The sequence below is a fragment of the Chroicocephalus ridibundus genome, chromosome 3 (assembly GCF_963924245.1).
Source record: "Chroicocephalus ridibundus chromosome 3, bChrRid1.1, whole genome shotgun sequence".
NCBI lineage: Eukaryota > Metazoa > Chordata > Aves > Charadriiformes > Laridae > Chroicocephalus > Chroicocephalus ridibundus.
Window position 1 is genome coordinate 33,150,172 of NC_086286.1, and position 19,549 is coordinate 33,169,720.

A 19,549-nucleotide genomic window follows, 5' to 3' on the forward strand; every position below is an offset into this window, starting at 1 on the left:
CCTGTTATTGCAACAAATGAAAGATCTATGTATGTCAAAAGTGCATTAAAAAAAATAAACAGAAAAAAGACAGACATGAACAGCTTAAAAAAAAAATATGTTTTTTTTTTTAAAAGAGCTTTATGGACTTGGAGTAGTCAGAGCATAAATATTTCAACCACAAAGGAGCAGCTCCAGTTCTACCTGCCTCTATATTGTTGGCATATGAGATGACATTCATATAACTGATAATGTCAGAATCCAAGGAGCTACAGGCAGCAGGAGTAAAAGGTCCATGCCTGCTACAGAACACGCTCTGTCATAATCCATGCTGGAGCCTGAATCAAACAATTCTCCTGCCATCAACACACACTACTGAAATAAAACAGTGTTTCTTCTCCTATGGCTTCTCATCCAGACTACACATCATCTTCCTTGCACAGACAGTTAACCTGTCGCTTTGCATAGTAGAAGTCTGCACAAGAAAGCTAAGGATTTCATCAGTTGCCCAGCAAGAAGTTGTAAAAATCCAGGCTATTACATACAAAAATACATTAATTTTAAAACTCCAAAGCTAAGAGATTAAGATTTTAGAAATGTCAAAATAAAGGTAGACTGGGAAAGTTTGATTCTGCTACCTTCTGTGTGTGTCTCTTCACATCACACATGCACGCAAAATAAATACACGTTTTCCTTCAGATTAATGAGTCATTCAGTAGCCAGGGTGAACAACGCTCCAGGAAGCGGCTGTGGAGCACTGACGATTTATCCACAGTATACCAACCTTGTTTAGAGGAAGACGGAAGATGTTTAGTGAATGTTATAGGGAATTACAGTAAGGAGGAGTACACTCTCATGAGTTAAAACATTACTCTTTAGAAGGAAAAGTAGAATCTGTTTCTGTCACAGGGTTCCTACACAATGACAGTTACTTACAGAAGTCATACACCACCTTCCAACCTTCAAGTCATGTCACTTCCACAGAGACTGAGCAGGGCTACGAGACAGCCCTATGACTGAAGCTACTGAACACGTCCTAAAAGTCTTGACTAATTTAATATTGTTCCTGGAAAATACGACAGTTTGGAGTTCTGGTATGAGCAGACAGCATAGTTCACGTTGGATGTTCTCAGTCTCCTTTTTTCCACAGGGTCTTTCAGAAGCAAATCGCAGCTATCCTGTAGTACAGGTGAACTGTTGCTGCATGCTGCTTCTCAGTGCCATCATCCCTAAGAAGGCCTTGGCCAACTCTCTTACATCTGACTGGAAATGTTCCCATCAAGTGAAAAACACAGCAGCTGGGAGAAGGGCTGCTACCATGGACACAGGAACAAACTGAAAATTTCTGGAGGCTTTGGAGAAAGTTAGGAGTGGCTCATTACTCCAACAGCAAGCAGTCTACTGAAGGTAAAGAGATCATAGGATACTTACCTCAGACTACAACCAAAAATTTCAGTTAGATTATAGTTGTGCCTGCCTTTATTTTCATGGTTCTTAGTTCAAGGTATCTAATTGGAGAAACACTGAAGATTCACACTAGCAATCGTGATCTAGCAATAGCTGAAGACAGTTCTAACAATAAGATGAAGAGGAGCTAATCGGATCTACACTGACATTTTCATCTCACCACACTAGTTGCTAAACATTAAGTAGCTGTTCTCCTTTCCAAATATTTAAAAGTAAAAAGCTGAGTAAGGAGGCAGACATACAGTTTAAAGGAAAGATGGGTGTTGGCAACATCAGCTGACTCAAACCTTGCCTGCAGTAGCAGTTCTGACACTTCATCCTGACAGCAATGATAGACAGAGAGAACCCAGATCTCTCACTGCGTTCTCTGAATATAGTAATATTGACATTATGATGGGCTTCCACAGTAACTGCTTGAAAGAGTGACTGTCCCACTGCTGTGAAAATCACTAATTTCGAATTATTCCATGTTGTTAGTTTGTCACAAGTTTTTTTGTTTGGTTGGTTGATTTTTTTTCTCCCTAGCAAAGAAAGAAATACTTATTTCCAACACACATCAATACTCTGCAGTCCTACTTTCTAAAGTATCTGGTCAAATTAACATTTATTGTAAACAATGAAGCAAAGTAATCATCAAAACCTTCAGTCCATGTCACCAGTACTTGCTTTCACTCCCTGTTAAGAAATGGTATATTTAGTTTGCTTTTCTGTTTCTACTATCAAGATTACCGGTATAATTGGACTGCTTATTAAAACCCCAACACTTAAATAGCACGAAATTCCATATATTCATATCAAAGCAGTTTATCTGGAAATACTTAAATTTATTCCACAAAATAATACCTTAGGTATGGTCAAGAGTTTGCTACTTATTGTATTGTCTAAAAAGCCAGAACCTCCGTGTTGTATACAGTCTTCTACAACAACCCAAATCCTGCGAGGTCTTTCAGAGTGATAGGTGTATATTTACTACCTGGTAAAACAGCATGCAAAACAATAGTACATCTAAAATCACCTTTCCAAAATATAATCCGATCAGGCTTAGAAAGAGTGGACTTTCAAACTCTTGGAGAATTTTTGGAGAGAGAAGGAGGGTAGGAAAGTCAAAATAGTTACTGATACATATTCTCTCACAAATACTGTCAACTTAGACATTCGTTTTACCTTGAGAAGGTATGTAGGAATATTGCTGAAATCTACAGGCAACTTTAATAGGAAGCGAGCTGAGAATTCTCCAGTCTGTGGAAAAAAGATAACACTAATGAGACCTGGTGCCTAAAGCAGAACCACAAATTGAACACTCTGAGGATGAAATATTAACCAGAAAAATGTGTAAGAGCTCATACCAAACAAAAGAGTTGAGATTTAAAACAACATTTCTCAATGGAATTACTAAAGAGGAAAAAAATAATTTACAGATTTCAGATGTTATATGAGAAAACACTTCAAAACCATCACTGCCAGTAAGTCAACAGCAAAAAGTAGTCAGAATACAACAATGTGCATGACAAAAATCAGACCATACTTTGTTAGGCTCTAAATATAGATCTATCTTGGCTCTACTCATTTCCGGACAAAGGTCCGGCGAGACCTGCAAATGGTCTGAAAGCAAAGGTAAAAAACTGACAACTTTATAAGAGCATATAGATAAAATAGAGGCATCTTCACAAACATTGCAGGTATACATAAAAGAACTTGTGTTGAGTAAGGTGAGAATGTATCAAAAGTGTCTTCTGAATAAACAAAGAGGAAAGAACTGAAGTAGAAGGTTTTATATAATTTGTTTTCAGAATTATGTGACTATTAACACCTAGACAACCGTTCACTGAAATTTTGCCAAGCGTCCCATACACATTGCTTTTTTTTATGCATAAAGTGTATGCAAAGGAAATGGAAAGGATTTCCTTTCTGTTTCATACACTTCCTTAAAACCAGACGTTGTCCACCTGGTTATGAAGCAATGAAGTTGGCCCTTTTTGAAAAACAAATGCCTCCCTGATTTCCTCCATATTAATTTTTTGTCATCTCTATTTTTTAATTCAATAAAGTAGCCATACAGCAGCTATAGTTGTCATGTTGAATTAGCAGTACAAAAAGCGTTAAACATTAATTTTATGCAGTTAAGTACAAAATATTAGGACATCTTGAGACAAGGTAGCAAAACTTTTTTCAGTTTTAACACAGCCCAATTTTTGCACATATATGCTACTTAGTTACGTGATGACATACAATTTTTAAAAAACAGTACTTCGCTTTAACAGGCAATGGGACAAAGACAAGCTGTATGAATATGCAGCATTCATTCTCCCATGGTAACACATATGTACTACTTTACTTTTTCCTGACCATAATCATCTGTATCTAATTTTCACTTTAATATTTTAAATGTTTTGCATAGCCAGACAATGCGAGAAGAAAAATACTTCAAACAAGAAGTGTACAATACACAAATTTTAACAGAGTGCACGTGCATCTATGGTGAATGTGCCTATTGCAATTCTCATTAAGGGTGAATGTAAACACTATACTAGTTTTAAACAGGATCATCTTTATCGTGTATGCAGCTATACCTTGTGATAAGCAAAAGCCTGTAATACGTCTGAAATAATGGAAGCATCCTTTCTAGCAAATGCAGCAGAGACCCACGGAAGAGATGTAGAGAATCTTGACAGTGAACATGTTGCCTGGGACCATGTCCAGACAGCATCTGAATATCTCTAAGGATGGAGATCCCACAATCTCTCTGGGCAATCTGTGGCAATGCTCAGACCCCTCAATACTCAAGGGCTTATAACCCACACAGATGTCAGAAGGGTACCGTTTAGGTCACTGCTTTACTACATTTACTACATAGTAGATGTTACCATAAGAACTCCACACAGTTATGGGGACAGCTTGCCAAAGACTACAACTCTTCAAGAGGAAAGCGTTCACAGTCAACTACACTGATATTGACAATTTGACATATGCCTTTGCAATATAGCCAGTACTTTTGCCTCCCCTCTCGATTAGCTGTGCTAATCCGTAAATTGCTTTGAGCTCAGCATAAAAGAAAACATGAAGGTTGTCACTAGCCATATACCACCAGACCACAAGCCTCCATAATCGTGGAGCCCACTAACTGCAGTGCATATTGATTGGCTGAATAAAATACTGAAGGAAAACAGCTTGCCAATACACAAGCCTGTCTGAGAAAGTACTGGAGGTCAAAGCCAATGGAAACTGGCTTTCCAAAATGAATGGTAAGCTGCTAAGCAGGACAGCTGAGGAATATAAGGGATTGGTTGCTAGGCACATTATTTGCTGTGGTACTGACATGAATTAAAACCGAGGAGGAAAAAATTCTACAGAACTGGATTCCGTCAATTATTTTATGCCTAAATTAAGGAAACATTTCACCCCAAGCAACTAAGCATATATAGAAAAAGATGCTGAATTAGGCAGATGGACAATAAGCAATGCTAGTACCAGTGCCAATTTGTTTCTTGGTCTATGTATCAGGCATGAACTACAGATAACTCATTCTACCTTCCAGTCACTAAACAAGAAAAAACAAGATCTTGAATGCAATCAAAACCTTTCCAACAGTACTTTGCCAGATATATCATTTGTCAAAAGGGTTTCTGTGACCCTTGTAAGGTCACCTACGTGACAGTAGATTGTAACCCACCCTCCTACTCCCAGCTAGCTCAGAATTGGCCTTAAAATTTGTCCCTGGTAGTCACACAATAGAGGCAAAGTAATTGCACACAGAAACACTATGCAACAAAAAGTGAGCATACATTAATTTAAAGCCAGACTCTGAAACCTCTCCTGATGACGCTACTTGTGAGGGTAGACACCAACTTTCTGACACTGCATTACTTATACGTGGAGAAAAATCACCAACTTCTTGTGCATGTATAATACAAAAACTGCCCTGATGACAGTCAGGGCACTCACTTTTTATTTAGCGTGAAATGGATATTATAGATGGTGCTTGTTGTCTGGACTTAATTTCCAAAAAATGCCGTACAACATTTGCCATAAAATCCAGAAAATTATTTCTGGTAAAATACCAAGTCTGATGAACAGAGATGGCCACTGAACAGATGAATGGCCTCTGATTAAAACATCAGCTGCTCCAAGACATACAAGTAAATAGGAACTTGCAGCCTAGATCTTTTATGTCATTCAGTCAGTATTATTATGCAATGTATTACTTCCAAAAGCTGGGCAAGGAGCGGTCCCTGTCCATGGTGCTCACCTACCCAACCCCAACCAGCTGGTCGCAGCCAACAGGTCAAGCCGGATCCATTTCTGGCCACAGCACTGAGAGATTAGACAGTTAATGGGCATCTGTGTCAGCTGGTGCTCTGCCAACACAAAGCTACTAAGGCTAGATAATGTTTTGTCTATTTGTCTATAGATTTTGGAGATCACTTCATGAAACTGAAGGTACTGGAACAAAGGTATAAAAGCAAATTTCTGTTCCATTTTGGGACACAGCACTGAATTCAGGCCTCCTCTTCAAACTTCAAACTCATGCACTTAAGATGATTGCTTTCATAACACTGTGCAAGGTTCATTCATGGATGATTATTTCAGAAGTCTGCTGAGCTACTACCGATTCCTGAGAGACAGCAACGACACAAATTTCAATGACTTCTAGGCAGAGGACATAACATGCAGGTTACCTCTTGCATTTCAGATAAACACTGCTGTTATGCTGATCATCAAGACTAACAAGACAGTTGTAAAGGACTGAAAGGAGAACCATACAGGTTAGTTTCATAGTTTTGAGTTTTAAGACACGCGCAAACAAGCCTCTGTCATGCAGATACCAGATTCATAGAATCTCCAAACAAAACCCTCAGAGTCTTCTTGATAGAGAATGTAAACTTTGAAAACAAAGCACACACTATAGAAACCTCAAATAGCTCCGCAATGATTAAAAGGATTTGCCTCAAAATGTATTTAAGATCTATTTTACTGGAATATTTTTAACTAAGCATTTCAAATGCAAAACAAATTTCTTTATTAGTCACCATAGGCTGAGGAAACATTCAAAAGGCTTTAGTAGATATGGCTTTTCCATAAAAAAGGGAAAAAAACCCTAGTTTTCTACAATCTTGAGTAGAATTTTGGCAGCTGCCAAAAATTATGACAAAATCTCAGTACGGTTCAGAAAGCCTTCTGCATTTAAATAAAACAGTCTGATGATACAGATGTGGCAAATTGTTTGTGATGCAAGCTATAGAGAATAACATTTAAGAACAAATTAATTTCAGTGAAATATTCTGATCTATAGACATAAAAAAGAGATCTGAAATTCTCTGATGAAGAAAATTTTCTTGGCTTAAAATAAAAAAGCCTAGATGACTTGTCTAAGAAAAGAAAAGCAGATGAATATAAGTACTGTGAGTTGTAAAGTAAACAACCTTGCATCACTTAAAACTTCAGGATGGTTAAAGTGACATAAAGCTGAATTCTAGGCCCTGATAACCAGAATGCTGAATTTTCATCAATTTTCAGATGGCATCTATTTCAGAAGATACTGCTTTTGAAGGCCATTGTATCTTAAGAGTACGCTATTGCTGAAAGCAGGAGGGAGACGTGTTCAGCATAAACACAATTAGATATGTCCTGATGTATCTTACTCCAAACTTTCCATGATAAATACATTACTAGTTGAAAAGACCCATTTTTGCAAAGCTTACTCTGTGGCAAAGATCAGTTAAAAATTTTTTTTAAAAAAATCAAATCACACACTAACCAAAATGTCTACACTGCCAATAGCCTCATTTTAAAAGGCTGAGGTGGTGTACCTAGAGTGTTTCTACACAGCATGGCACATTTCCCTGGCAAAGGGTACAACTTCAGGAAACAGATAAGCCTGAGTGTTGTATGAAGACATGGCCCTACAAAGTCACTTCTCTAGCCCATCTGACCTCCTCCTGTCCTTCTGCAGAAAATTAGTTGGGTCTTTTTTCCCCCTTTTCCAGTTTAGGTTCCTGAAACAATTCATCTCAGCTTAGACAAGTGCCAGAGAGATACAGGCAGCTGCAGCTATCAATGAAATCAACTCAATTGTAATGTGGAATCACACCCTAATACATCCTACCCCTAAGCAGGCTGATTTGCCCAGGCGAGGTATCATAGCAACACCTGTTATTCTGCCTCTCAAATCTTCAGCGATAACTCACGCTTCCACCTAACATTGAACTGTGCCCTGTAAATACTGCACTGACTTTTCAACAGTTTTTAAAGTTTTCATCTATAAATCAGATGAACTAACATCAGGTTGAAAAACAGTTACTCACCAGGAAATCTGGTTCAACCAAGGTAGTGGAATACCAGTACAAAACAGGGAATGCAGAAAGTGAGCTGGAGTCAAATAGAAGTTTTCTCCATTGGAAACATAAAGCATGGAGACCCACAGAAACAACTCAAGTTTTCCAAGGCAAGAGCTGTATTTATTAAAATAAAAGGATCACTAAAAGCATTTTAGCAGAAACATTCTTAATAGCTTACCCAGTTGTTTTTTTTTCCAGCATAGATTTCCATGTTTTCTCCATACTGGGGCTCTTCAAGTAAAGTCTGATATTCAAACATGAGACGAGAGCTTTCACGTAATCGACTGCACTGAAATTGGTGATACTGCTGCACAAGCTCTTTCACAACAAGCAGGAGGCATTCGGGGTTTGAAGGATTCCAAGAAGCTAAATTCTGTTGAATTAGAAAAGAACAGAGACCAAAATCGTTTGCAGCAACAGAAAGACAAGCACTCACACCAGAGGCACAGATGCATGGGGAAGCTTTGTGACAAAGCTAAACCATATCAAATGCAAAGGTTGTATCATGCTTTGGAAGAAAACCAGGTCAAACAGCAAAAGCAAACCTTAATGTAAAATAAGAGTCCATACAGGGACCTACCAGAAAACTGGTAACAGGGCTACTACCAGACACAGATAGGCCCAAATTACCATTCTGTTCTTCCCCAAAATTATGATGTTGCATCTGAGAACTTGTAAAGTTTGAATTCAAGAAATTAAAACTGATGAGAAACATACAGGGATCAGGTAAGTACAACCCCGCACAGTATCTGATCCAAAAAGCAGTCAGCCAAGTGAATATGCTAAATTAACAGCAACTACAGAAACTACTCTGCTCCACTACTCAAATAGTGGGTACAGTATTGACAGCGGTGGAGCAAATGGGTTCTCTTCTGTTGCCTCAACCTTGTGCTTTACTTCACCTTGACTGTCTCTTCACTAGAGCTACCTTGACTCATCCCTGTAACACAAATGCCATCCGTACACAAGTCTCTTCAATGTGCCTGGCAGAAGCTTTTATTACAAGTTGACTGTATATGAAGAAACACAGTTAAGAGAAATAAAAATGTTAATACAATGAAGATAACTGTGTCAGTAGCACAGTAGTGATGGTATCTCTCAGTTTAACTACTCTCACATTGGCTGAGAGCAGTCTTCCATGCACAGTAAGATTTACTCAGGAGGTTTTCTGTGTTACAAACCATAGCTAACATGATCAGTGTTGCATGCCTACATCTGGTTGACCTAGAATGGATTTATGTTAAGGGCAGATGAGAACTCACCCTGTACTCCATGCTGATAGGACATGAGACAGTTCTGATGCAAAAGCCCACATGCTTTGTGCTGAAGTCCTCAACAGGTCTTGATACAAGCTCAGGGCATGTTAACATCGTCATGCAGCTTTTGGTCAGCTTTCAGTATAACCAGTATTATTCTGAATTTCTGTATGTCACGTGAACATATGACAACAAACTAGCTGCAACGGGTTTTTAAATTCTATGGATTGTACATTTAACATTAAGATCCTTAGAACTGGCAAAGATGTCTGTATTTTACAAAAAACTCAATATAGTAGCTTCAAATAAAATTATTAGCAGTATCTGAACCCAAAGTGGTTACTTTTGTCCTGGAAGTTGCAAATATTTCATTAGTAAATTATATGCATAATTTACATTCTTTGGCAAGGACATGAAAAGCATTAGCTCTTTTTTACCTTGCAGTGGAAAAACTGCTTTGGTATGCACCATTTTCTACAATGAAAGGACAGAAAACATTTCTGTGCTTTGAAGAAGCTAACTTAAGACCGCCTTGTATTCAAACACATAAAAAATTACGTTCTTAACCTAGGTTAAGTAAATGAATGAAGCTGGATAAAAACCAAGTCCCCGAAAATATACAAGCTATCCATATTTTGTGTAACACCAAGACTAATAAATACAAGTAAACAGGTTGCAAAAGAGGTTGTCGAGTCTCTGTCCTTGGAGATACTCAAAACCCCACTGTACAAGGTCCTGGACAGCCTGCTCTATCTGACCCTGCCCAGGCAGGGGTCTGAACTAGGTAGATGGTCTCTACAGGCTCTTTCCAACCTCAGTTTGATTTTTTTGATTCTGTGAAGGGGTTTACAAAAAACTCAAACAGAAACAGAGGCTCTTATCCAGGTAAGACTCCATAGTACTGACCCGAAAAGAAATTAGAGAGATGTGTACAAATTTTATCATCTGATACTCTGGAAAGGCAGATAGAAAGATTAATTAATTATTCACCAGGCACCATACCATCAGCTGTACAATGAAATCTAGTCATAGCCTAATCTCTAACTATGTGGCTATTTCTTTTAAAAAGGCTTATAATTTTTATTATATCTGATGACTGTAGTTCATGATATATCCCTTTGGAATGGTTTTATACAGACTTCAGTATGTGTGTATGATGACTTAATACTTCAAGCATTTATCTTTACACAACTTTGTATTTGTTTCCCTCCATATTAAGATGTTATCAAAATTAATTTCTCATTTTCAGCATCATCACTTAAAACACACAAACCAAATTTGCCAGCGAAAGCAACATGAAATATCTATTCCTTCCTTGAAAATCTTGCCTTTTTTGCAGGAAAAAAAAAAATCTATAATGTTTACTAAGGCAATTTTATCTCAAATCTCACCACATGTTGTTTTTCCTGAAGTTCCCAATCCTGGAGGGGATCAATTTTAAGAGAAACTCAGCTACATTCTACCCATCCCCTCCAACCCTTCTCATTTAAGTTAATACCTACCAGAGAGGCAAAGAAATCTGTGTATGCACTATCTACACACAGAAAAGAGAGACAAAAATAAAAGAAATACAATCTAGGAATACAATCCTTTTCCTGTCTCATAAACATGGTTTTTAGATCACTGTCATGACTTTCAGCAACACGATTCATGGTTTTTGAATGACTATGGCTGGCAGCGCTGCATTAACTGTCTATGTATTGCTCATTCCTGTGATTAGAATGAAAAACATACATTTCTGTCATACATAAAAAAGAAAATGGTTGGGGGAAATTCATTCAGAATTTTCATTCTCATTCTTCAGAAACATAGACATTGTTCTTGCTTTGACAAAAAAAAAAAATAATTATAATCTTAGAGTGTGGATGGAGCACTTAAGGGAACACTTACCTCTACAGTACAGACTTGAAAAAGCCCTCATGTTTATATAATTTACAGATTCACCCAAGACTGACAGGCTCAGCTGAAGAAACACAAGAGGACATAACTGCTGATCACGATTCGCTTTGTTTTACATGGATGAATGAACAGTTCAATGAACAGCTACAGGGTTAAACTGTACTACTATTCTCCTGCCCACTATGATTCTAGTAGAAAGGGCTGCCCAGCGTGGCTAAGATACTATCCTTGAACCTCTGCCTTTAGAAGCTACCACAGTGCCACAGACTCCACATTTGACCATGACTTGAAGCAGAAGTACTCTGTTGTTTTTTGTCCTAGACAGTAAGAACACCTATTAAATGGGAATATTACCACTGCCGTATCTTAAAAGGTAAAATATATTCCAGAGTAATTGGTGAATGGTCAGATACTAACACGGTTCATACAGGTTCCTCAAATACATACTACAGAGTGACTGAAAGCCTTGTTCCACCTTGTCTGCCATCTACAGCTGATAAAAATTTCTTCCAAACTGGAACCCATTTAAGCTTATATGATTCTACAAAATACTAGAGAACATTTTACAGGTAGACAGCGTCTTCTAGGAAACACATTTTGTACCATGCAGTCTGAAACCAGACTGTGTGTAACCTTAAATTTCCTGTTCCCAAGCTGCTGCTCAAATAAAGCATTTCCAGAAAGCCAGAGGATGTAATATGCCAGTACATATTGATATCAGCCAGACAAGTGGGAATAACCTTTCCTCCTAATGACACTGGTATAACACAATAGAAATGTTCTGTCAAAGGAAATGACCAACAATATTTTAATAACTGACCTAAATGCAACTGAACCTTTTGTTTTTTAAATAACATTACACTACAGAACAAAAAAAGAGCAAGAGGAAATCCATTGTCATTTGTCCAGCATGGAGCTAGAGTATTGCTCTCTTCAAAGAATTCAAGAGCACTGCATCAAAACACTGTTTATGCCATCTTGCCTTAAAGCTACAGAAATTAAAATGAATTATTTGACTGTAGGATCTTTATTAAATACCTTTAATTCAGTAACTAAAGATTCAAACAAAGTATGAACTGATTATAAAAACAAATCACCTGAAGAAAAATTCAACTACCTACCCAGTACATGTATCAATTACAGCAGATTCTCACCGATTAAAGGGTGAATATATGATGGTTACACAAATTTTCTGTAACGCAAGTTCTGATTTAAATAAACATTAATTTTTAACTTTAGAATTATATTATGGTACTGCTTGCTATTTGGAAATTGGCCATCACATTTCTAGACATTGTGTTAACTTTGCAGAAGTGCTGTTCTTTTCAGAAGATCTAAATTTATAAATTTTAACACAAACACTTCTGAATACAATGACATATTTATGTACGACATTTCTTCTTACATATTTTTAAGTGTTGCTAATTTGCCCTAAGCACTAGGTTCATTCATATGAAAATACTTTAAAACCATTTTATTGTGATCCAATTTCACCAGTATGCCAAAATACATACTACATTGTTCGCTCGGTTTCAAACAGTACCTTCTTTAATTTTCCTTCTTTTTTTAAAATCAAAGTCAAAGTAAGCAACTACCTGTAACATACATTGTTGAAACCTAACTAAAGCAGAATCTGATGTTTATCAACTTGATCCCTTGTAGAATGTTCTGATCATTGCAATTTCAGCATTATAATGATTCTTCTGAGAACATGCAAGGATTTGTCAATGAGTAGTGCCCATGCAACGGTAAATTGACCTCCTTCTTTAGAGATAAAGGACCTTCTAAATAAAATTTGAGTTAGCAATACAGAATTGTATATACTATTAGAATTTGGAAGTTGTTTTAATAAGCAAAATCTCAAGCTCAAGGCTTTGGTGCAAAAAGGAGTAGCAGCCTGTGAGCTTCATTTTCTGATTGCTTGCCTGAAGGCTGTATTCCAACCCTAGACAATACAGCCTTTTAAGAAATAGTATTTTAAAATATTTAAAACATAGAAGAACAGACAAACCTCCAGCGTTTCTGTGTTCCAAGGCTCCAAGTTTTGCTACAAAACTCAGATCTTGCATAAGAATTATGCTCTGAATGCAACTTCAAAATTATTAGTTTTAGTTGTTACGGCTTCAGAAAAACCCTGGAAACACGAAAACACACATAACCTCATCTTCTACAGCCAGACTGTTGAAGCCTGGCAGGTATGAAAAACCCAATTAAAGAAATAACCAGCAAATATGTATACAGCAAAGACTTGTTGCTTTCTGCAGCAAATTTTCTCTCAAAATTTCCTTCTGCTCTGCTCACCTTCAATTTTGTCCCTGACAAAATTTATACGTTTACATCATTTTACGAAAATGACATGCATGCTGAAAAGAGTTTTTTATCTGAAATTGCTATAAAATTGCAATTAAAATTAATTTTATAGAAAAAAAATGAGACTACTGACTGGAGTACTGACAAACTAGCTTACATATTTCACTCAATAAATCTTTTCTAATTTCAAATGAGATTTCTGCAGACTTTCCAGAGAGTTAATCAAATTTTACAGAACAATCACTAATGCATTTAAAATAAAGAAATCCAGACTTGGATCAAATTCCTTGTCTTGTTTGCCAACAGATATCTTTAAGGGAACTCTGCAGTGCAAACTAAGTTACTCAAAAGTTAGCCAGCTAGACTGAAAGGGGCCCACTGTACAACAATATACAAGTATGAATCAACTCAAACTGTGCATCTGCAACTACTTCTTCATTCATGCGCATCTCACGTGAAGGCTTACGTGCCCACCTCAGATTGGTTATGATCATGTTTAATGTTATCATTTTTTCAGCATATTATGGAAGAACTTACCTGTCATTTCTGAGCAAACAGATGGAGGCTCAATTAAACAGTTCTCTTCTGTCTAGACACTGTTCGCATGGTTCTCCATAATCTCCACTAGAACTAGGAACAACTCCACACTTCAGATCTTAATTTCAACCTTTTAATTGTCTTTTGGCTCAGCCATACAACAACTTATCTAACTTCCATTTTCTAAAAACGTAAATTGTTACCTCATCTTAAGCAGTTTATTTTAGTAGCAGGTTTAGTAGCATCAGAAGACCACTACGTATTTTCTTGTGGACACAAAAGCCTGGTAATGTCATCTGTGACTGGCTAATCCCCATTTTTCCAGCTAGGGAATGAATTCAAAATGGTCTACAGGAATAAATTCGAAATGGTCTACAGGAAAAGTAATGGAACAAGACCTTCCATATGATAAAGACCAGATTCCAGAACCATTGTTGCCCACAGCTGTAGCTACTGTCACACAGAAGATGGCCAATTACTATTTGCCTATCTGTGAGTAAGCAATTCAACATAAGGAAGTTGAATATTATTTTGTGGCAGAAGCTTCCCTGGCAATTGCTAACTTTTCCTCATTATTGGACTAAGTTTCAGGAAAAGGTCTCTGAGAAAATACCTATCTAGACCTTAGAGTAATTAAGCAATAGCATGTACATCTACTAATTTTGCCCTCCACCTCACGCCGTGTAGCAATATAAATAGAAAAATAATATTCAGTTATTATACAGAGACTAGTAGACCATAGGCATCCATTAAAGCGTGTCTACATTAGAGAAATCCAAAGTGATTCAGGAGATCTATTCTGAAGATCTGCCAGATAGCAATTTAAACAAGCTCACCAAAGAGCGTAATTTTCACTAAGTATAACCCCACAGATTTTGTTGGGGTGCAAAGTTAATTTGGAACTCCCTGGCTCTTGGTCCCGTCACCCGACAGGAGGTGGCTGCACACTAAGTGAACAGTTTGACAGGGGAAGTTTTTTGGACCATCAGACATGACCGAAGTGTTGAGAAAATCAATTCACTTACAGTATATATAAAGAGGCAGAGTAGAGATATTATAAGGCCACCCACAGAGTGCAATTTAAGCCATTTCAACAGTACCTCATTTAAATGAATAGCAATGACACCAACTGCATTTCAAAAAGAGACAAAGAAAATTTGCAGCCAGACAGTATCAGTCTTAACGAGATCTTCTTTGAGGTGAGGCAAGTGAAAAACCCTCACAAAGTAGCTTCTCAGCCCTACTAGCAAAGACACGCAGAATTTAGCATTCCAAAGTAGCCATACTATTCGACTTTTGGCAAAGAAACCACATTTAAGTTTTGTTCTGGAACATTTTGTGCTTTGCAGTCTTTCCTTGATCTTTCCAGAAAGCTAATCAAGAGCCTGTGCAAACTACCCAGTGTCCATGATTACCTATTCCCCCTTTATGTTTTCAGGACATAATGCACCTTGTGTTCCATAAGCAGCTAATTCACAGCCTCCTTCACAGGTTACTGGATTATTTCATAACTCCAGGCAATGTCTGCAGCAAACTATAATTCCACGCTATCAGAAAGAAAATACGATAACAATTTCTAATTGATCTGAAGTTGTTTTTCTTTGAAATGTGTTTAAATATCCAGGTTGCCAGAATATCTTCCAGGAATGTGATTTTAAAGAAGACAGATTGTAACTGTTTTTCCTGGCTATACTACAGGAAACAACAGCAAGATCTTATTTTAAGTTAGTGTACTTTTATATTTCTAAGCAAGAAATTAACTTTCACGAGAAAATGTCAGTAAACAAAACCGCCCAAGCCCGTAACAGTCGTAATGCATTTCTATAGCATCTTTCAATCCATAATTATCACAAAGAATAATGTAAGTACAGATTTGCATTTTGTTTATATCTCTGCACACCACATGCACAAAACTTGCATCCTACAGGGGCTTAAAAATCAGTACCAATGTAAGTTTTTACCTGAAATGAGAAAGATCGCACTGTAACATCAGCACTTATGCTCCACATAAATACAGAGGAGATACGGGTCCAGTGGTTACAGCATTAGTCTGGAATGAGCCTTCATGGGCCACCATGGGGAAATTGCTCACAGAAAAAGGCACAGGATAATTATCTGCCATATGCTCACATCTTTCTATCAACAGATATTTTTCACAGTATTTGCAGGGCTGGAGTGTTATAACAACTTCAAAGGCTTCGGTTTCTTAGCAGCCAGCACTTAAACATCCTACAGGCTGTAGTTTCAAATCAATCACTGTAAACCTACATGCCATCTACTTGTCATCTTATTTTCACAGGTTCTTCATACCCCCCTCCCCCAAAGCACCACTGGAACAACTTTCTGGAGTGATCTGCTTGAAATGATCATTTTTGGGCACAAGCAAACATCAAAACTTAACATTACATAAAAACAGTTAAACTCAGGAGCACTTTTGTCATGGCAAATACCATCAAAGAACTTACAGACCTTGTGTACTTTACTATTGTGTGCACAGCTATTGTGTGTAACAGATGAAAAGTTTGCATAAAGCAAAGCTTGGGACAGTTAGTATTTATTTTATGTTTTATTTTTAGTGAGAGCCTGTGAAAATTGGATGCAGAAATTACAATACCTTATAAAAGCTTAGCTGAAATCTCAAATACCTGAAGGCCTTGAATTAGCATGAAAATACAGAGGAGGAAAACAACATATTAAGAAATGAATTCTGTTTTCAGAAAAGCATCTTAAATTTTGTATAAAATTATTTTCCTTTTTTTCTTCCTCTGGCCACACAGCGTGGTTCTTGGTTAACGATCTCATCACACCCAAGGCGACTCAAAAACCCCAGCAAATCTGATACACAAAGAACACTCTTCTGCATTCACCTAGCATAACCAGCATAATTCACCGAGCACCACTGCCTCTCAAGCACTGGTCACCTGAAAAAGGAGTGAACTTAACTTCCAATGGTTCCTACACATTACTCCTATGCCCTGCTGTAGGAGCATTTAAGAGACAGCTGATCTTTGTACATGAGGGGTGCTCTGGAGATGCAGAAACTGTGAAGCTGAGCACAGAAGAGCATTTTTAAGTTCTGCATTCTTACTGAAAAAGTCTTCCTCTTTCTCCCACAGAGCTCTCTTACAAGACAAATCAGACCCTTACAAGCTACAACTGCCTAGTATTGAGAGAGTACAATACTGTCTAATTAATCTCCTGAAGTCTTGGCATGCATAAGTATTTCTTGTCCTACTTTGCTAAGTGATTAGAGCAAGTTTTGTTCCTTTCCAGACCTCCCAGCACACCTCTCAGAAAGCAGATGGTACTTTTACCTGTTCTGAGAAGGAATTTCTTAATTCCCTCAGCACGTATAAACCCCGGGATAGAGAATCCAATGCACTATTCATTAGTTAATCCATGTGAGTACACAGTGCTTTTTCCCCTTGGGAGTCTGTTACCAGAGGCGTACATATTTAACTAGACATGGCAAGTAAACGGGAAAAAAAGAAGCATGAAGAAAAGATTCATTTCAACACATGACATAGACACATGCATCATTTACCTAAAGACTTACTCATCATGAACTGATGGTAGCGTAAACAGGCCCCAACTCTTCAGACCCTGAGTGGACCAGAGAACAGACCACTGTCTCAATGTTAATGCTTTATCGCAAGCATCCCTTTTTAAATCGCAAGTCTTTCAATCTTATCAGTTCTTGGGGTTTTTCCTTTCCTGTCCAAACAAGTAATTTTAGCTACAGCCAAAGAGGCAAAACCTTCACAGCTAATCTTTTGGACAGCATCCACTAACATCCCTTGAGATTTTATAGTTGGGTGGCACATGCAGAACTGCTTTCTTCTAACCATTTTTCCCCCTGCCAAAATCCCATAAATTAAAATCAATATATCACATGGTGGATCTCACTGGCCAAGCAGTATTTCCATCTTTATTTTCACTTTTGTACTATATGAGAGTTTATAGGGCCTTGAAAATACAGTCCCTAAAGAAAACATTTACAAGATACCATTGTGTAAGTCATAAAACACTGGAAATCCAAACTATTTCTCTACTATAGCAGACAAATTGATGCAAATTAGTTATCTCTTCTCAAAAAAAGCAGTATAAGAAAAGAACACTCATTTGGTTCCTTTATGCAAGTAAAAGCTGTATCTCTAGGAAGACAGGTATACAGCAAAATTAACGTACAACTGTATGAACACTAATACAGCAAACAAAAGACAGAATATGTTGACTGAATTTGAACTATATTTCTGTAATTATCTTCTAAAAAGCGCAGATATGCCTGAGGATCCGACATGGAAGACAGCAAGGAAACACAGATATAAAAGCATGTAAAGAAGGAGTAAAACAAAGATAAGTTTTTAAACAAATACAGGCTGAAACTTGGACCAATAAAAAGAAAAGAAAAACATAGCTTGAGCCCTCCTCCATTCCGGGAAATCAATAGATCTTCTGAATATTACCCTGAGTGCAAAGACGCTTCTTTGCCCCAACAATATCTTCTGAAGGAAAGTACCTGCAGGGTGGGTCTCAAACTTAAACTAATCCCACTGGAGAATAGTACAATTATAAATTATAACAGAATTCACAGTCTAGCATTTAATCAAATATGAAACTGCATTACCAGACAGAATGATTATTTCTAACTGACCTTCTGTGATCAGTTAATTTAAAAGTCTGTTCTGCTGGCATATTCATAAGCAATGACCAACTTTCTCTACGGAAAAATGAATTATCATGGCTCAACAACTTGAATTCAATGGGCTTACCACATTGAATTTAAATGTATTCTCAATTCAGGAAGACTGTGCTAGATTTGATCTTTTATTTTTTTTTTCCCCAAAGGAAAAGGGAAAAAAAAAAAAAAAAAGAAAACCTTGTAAATGTGTTTCTAGGAAGCTAACAAGTTGTTGCCTTCAAGCCAAACCATTTCTTACTGTTCTAGAGCTCTTGTGAGGAAGCAGAGTATATTGTGCCAGTACCATTACACATCAGGACCAGAATCCTTTAATTTTATGCCAGTTTCTCTAATAATAACTCTTTTCCAAATTTTAATAAAACATTGCTCAAGTTAAGTATGATTAGATTTTAATTAACTGAAGCAAAAAATACTCATAACTACATTATGAGTTTGCTGGTTCATATTAAAGAATTATCAATACCAACATTATTATTTCACTCCCAGACTTCCAAATAAGACATTCTGCTTTCATATGTCCAGCTTGGGACACCCAGCTTTATATTTTTGGTTTACACTAACGATGACTTGAAAGTCAATAAGATGCTGGAATTCATTTTGCCAGCCTTACCACTAGCATGGTCATAATTTCCTGCAAAGCAGGTATACTATATATACATATAAACATATGAACACATTTAGCCATCAGTGTCTAGTAATTGACAATCAGAAGTTAGGCTGCAGCATGCATTTTTCCTCCAATGTGACCCCATACACCTGAAGAGTCTTTTGTTTGCTCAATCCTGTTGCTTCCTCAGGCAACCATTAATGACTACAGAGAAAGCTGTGCTTCTTGCAGGAAAAACTGATGCCTATCGAATATACTGGGAAGAGACGGTGAAGGAGACCAGGGCATTACTAGATCAATCTGGCCACAAGAAAGCACTGCTGGCACAGAGGGGCATTCACAGTGTTAAGAGCAGCGTAGTATACTGAGAAAATCTGAGTAAGTTCCAGTTTCCTCCAAGCGCTTTCTAAAACTATCCTTCTCACAAAGTCTAGAAATCCTTCTAAGAGTTCCTACA

At 37.3% G+C, this 19,549-nt stretch overlaps 1 protein-coding gene across 1 annotated transcript in view; it reads right to left on the reverse strand.

Moving 5' to 3' along the window:
• Nucleotides 1–19,549, reverse strand: part of BABAM2 (BRISC and BRCA1 A complex member 2) — a 173,827-nt gene that overhangs the window by 112,608 nt on the left and 41,670 nt on the right. The window contains exons 5-6 of the mRNA XM_063328660.1: nucleotides 7,960–8,154; nucleotides 2,611–2,685 (exon numbers count right to left, since the gene is read on the reverse strand). Coding sequence (XP_063184730.1) covers nucleotides 2,611–2,685; nucleotides 7,960–8,154 — 270 coding nt within the window. The remainder of the gene's footprint in view (nucleotides 1–2,610; nucleotides 2,686–7,959; nucleotides 8,155–19,549) is intronic.